Genomic DNA, 3,123 nt, shown 5'->3' with positions numbered 1-3,123 from the left:
CAGTGAGTCAACTCGTTTAACCCACTAACATAGTGGGTCGGATCGGATTTGACTTTTTCTGATTCACTAATAAATTAACCGGATTGGATTGACTCAATAAGTGACCAACCCGTAGTGGGTTGAACCAGATCGGACCAGGTGACCTGTTTTGACAACACTAGAAATTGTGCAAAATCTGGATGTTATTTTTTTTTTTTTGTTTTTTATTCTTGTTTATTATTAAATTAAGTTAATGCATATATGAAAGAAATTGTGCAAAATCTCAGCCATTCGAAAACGCCAAGTGTGCTTAATCTTGACTTAAAAGATCTCAGCTTATTTTTGAAAAGAGTGGTCGCTGTTTGGTGGGTGGGTAGTTCGAATTGGATTCCTCTAGATTCCATTTTTCCAATGTCCCTACATTCCAACAGAGAAATTTTAATTTATTCTCCTGTATTTTTTCAGAACTTTTTGAATAATTAGGAGAGCAATAACAAAAAAAAAAAGTATAAAACAAAATAAGTTACGTAAGAAAAGCTACAATAAACAATAAAAACATGTAAACATTAATTAAAAATATCATAACTTATTTCAAAAACGATAGTTATAGCCCACAATAAGATGTATATTGCATAATCTAATTCTTTTTTTTAATAAACACACTTTATTTTTTATTTTATGAAATTATGTCATTCAAATAAGTGAACTAGATTATAGATTATATTTTAATAGAGTTTTTCTTTTTGTTTTTGACAATTTAACATATGGATATTCAAACATTAATTTTTAAAATAAAAGTAGAATTTCATTAAAATAATTTTTCCTAGGAAGCACTAGCACTAGCACTAGCACTAGCACCAGCAGCAGTAGCCTCTAGTTTTCAACATATCTTTTTGCTTTTGATGTTGTTCCACTCAGACGATTTTCCACTATATATAGAACCCTTCTGGCTGGGAGAAAGAATCCAAAAGGATCACGGCATATACAGAAGTAGTAACACTCACAACACATAGAAAAGAGAGAGAGAATAGCAGAGAAATTTTACAATGGAATGGAGATCATATTATCTTGATATGATGCTTGTGCCATTAGCATATCTGGTAAACGTTGCTTATCATTTTTGGTTGTGGCATAAAACTCGCACACAACCCTTTTCCACCACCATTGGAATCAATGCTCATGCACGACGCTTCTGGGTGCCCACCATGTTGAAGGTAAACCTAATCATCTCCCTCAAAACCTCAACAACAAATATATGAATGAAACCATATATAGAATGATATATATGTATCCGTTTTTCTTATTATATCTGTATTCATGACAGGACATTGAAAAGAAGAACATCCTAGTTGCACAAAGTCTTAGAAACTTGATTATGGGATCGACCCTTATGGCCACCACAGCCATTCTTCTCTCAGCTGGTTTGGCAGCAGTGATAAGCAGCACCTACAGTGTGAAAAAGCCTCTTGATGATGCTGTGTATGGTGCTCACAGTGAATTCATGATAGCACTGAAATATGTGACACTCCTGACGATATTTTTGTTCTCGTTTTTTTGCCACACTCTATCAATAAGGTTCCTGAATCAGTTGAGCATCCTTATTTGCACACCACAAGATGCCATGCCCTTGGTGACCGCAGAGTATCTGACAGAGATTTTGGAAAAGGGAACTGTGTTGAACACTGTGGGGAACAGGATCTTCTACTCAGCAATTCCTCTTTTGCTTTGGATCTTTGGGCCAGTGCTTGTTCTCTTGTGCTCTGTTGCCATGTTGCCTGTGTTCTACAATCTTGACTTTGTTTGTGGGAAAGTAAAGATGGTGGTGAATGATAAAAGTGACTTAGCTTGATTTTCTGGTCCAAGACCAAGAACATGGAATAGATAAGATTGTTGCGTATGTATTGTAAAGGTAGTATAGAAGCTTTATCGAAATAATTCAAAATGGCTTTTGATAAGTGGCTTTGAATAAGATTACCATTAGCCTTTTATGTGTCGCAGAAAGCTTTTTCTGTGTGGCACTAAAAGATCTTTTCATTTGGCCATAACAAAATGTATAATATTTTTACTATAATCATCTTTTCATTGCTCGATGAAATAGGTTATTGACCTGGTTGAATTTCGTGTATCTGTGTGGTTGTTGAGTAAACATAAGGAAACAATTGTGGTGAGAGATGGAGGTTGTAGTTGAAGATGAAGAAGTAACCAAAAGGTAACTGATTCGTATTAGACTGGAATCAATTTCATGAAGTGCAAAAGTAAAAGGGAACTGATTCCCATGACGCTGGAACCGATTCCATGACATTATACAAAGGAAAAAGGAATCAATTTCCATAACCTCGAACCAATTCCAATGAGAGAAAGAGGAGGTTATGTTTTGGTTTACTTTTTATTAAAAATAGTAATAATAATAAAAATAGAAAATAATGATAAAAACAAGAATAATAATAATAAAAACAAATAATATTTATGTCGTTCAACTTTTTTATTTTCAATTTATTCTTGGATTTCTAATTTAATTTCTCTATTGTGAGTTAGACTTTAACATGAGTTTTATGATCTCATCCATTTATCTCAACACACTCCCACCCCCATTTATATTATCGTATTAAGTATAAGACTAACATTTGTTTCAATCTAAAACTTAGATTTATAAACAAATCCAAAAATCAAGGATTACTATAACAAAATCGTTAATTATCAATGGACAAAATTTATTGGTAATAACAAAAATCAATTGATAATTCAAATTTATCAATGATTTATTAATGACCAAATTTTTTGTTGATAAAATGCTCATTTATAAATTTTAATGACGAATCAAAAAATCCACCAATGATTAATAATGACAAAAAATTTGTCATTAAATCTATGTTGACAATTAATGACAACCTAAATCTACCAATAAATATTCATTGGTAATTATCGGTAATTTTGATTGTCGATAAAATTTGTGAGTAAATATCACAATTGAGTCTTCTTCCTTCTTCTCTTCTTCTTTTTCATTATTTTCTTCTTCTTCCTCTTCTCCTTTTTCTCATTCTCTCTTCCTCACCCTCCTTCTTCTCCATTGATTTGCGTCAGCCACTCTAATTTTTCCTCTTCCTCCTTTTCCACCTTCTCCCTTACCTCATGTCGCCATTGTTT

General features: G+C 32.7%; 1 protein-coding gene across 1 annotated transcript; it reads left to right on the top strand.

Moving 5' to 3' along the window:
* Positions 1-956: 956 nt before the first annotated feature.
* Positions 957-2,205, top strand: LOC106766299. Its single transcript, XM_014651039.2, has 2 exons — positions 957-1,193; positions 1,304-2,205. Exons 1-2 carry the CDS (start codon positions 1,026-1,028, stop codon positions 1,826-1,828), a joined length of 693 nt encoding a protein of 230 aa, XP_014506525.1. The 5' UTR covers positions 957-1,025; the 3' UTR covers positions 1,829-2,205.
* Positions 2,206-3,123: the final 918 nt, after the last annotated feature.

Source organism: Vigna radiata, chromosome 1 (assembly GCF_000741045.1).
Source record: "Vigna radiata var. radiata cultivar VC1973A chromosome 1, Vradiata_ver6, whole genome shotgun sequence".
NCBI classification, from domain to species: domain Eukaryota; kingdom Viridiplantae; phylum Streptophyta; class Magnoliopsida; order Fabales; family Fabaceae; genus Vigna; species Vigna radiata.
Note: the sequence above shows the minus strand (reverse complement) of the source record. Positions and strands in the feature narration are given on the sequence as shown.

What these genes read in the sequence shown, in the direction of transcription:
- LOC106766299 (XM_014651039.2), top strand. Translation starts at nt 1,026, where the DNA reads ATGGAATGGAGATCATATTATCTTGATATGATGCTTGTGCCATTAGCA. An exon ending in GGGTGCCCACCATGTTGAAG is followed by an intron (nt 1,194 to 1,303) that starts GTAAACCTAATC and finishes TATTCATGACAG; the next exon opens with GACATTGAAAAGAAGAACAT.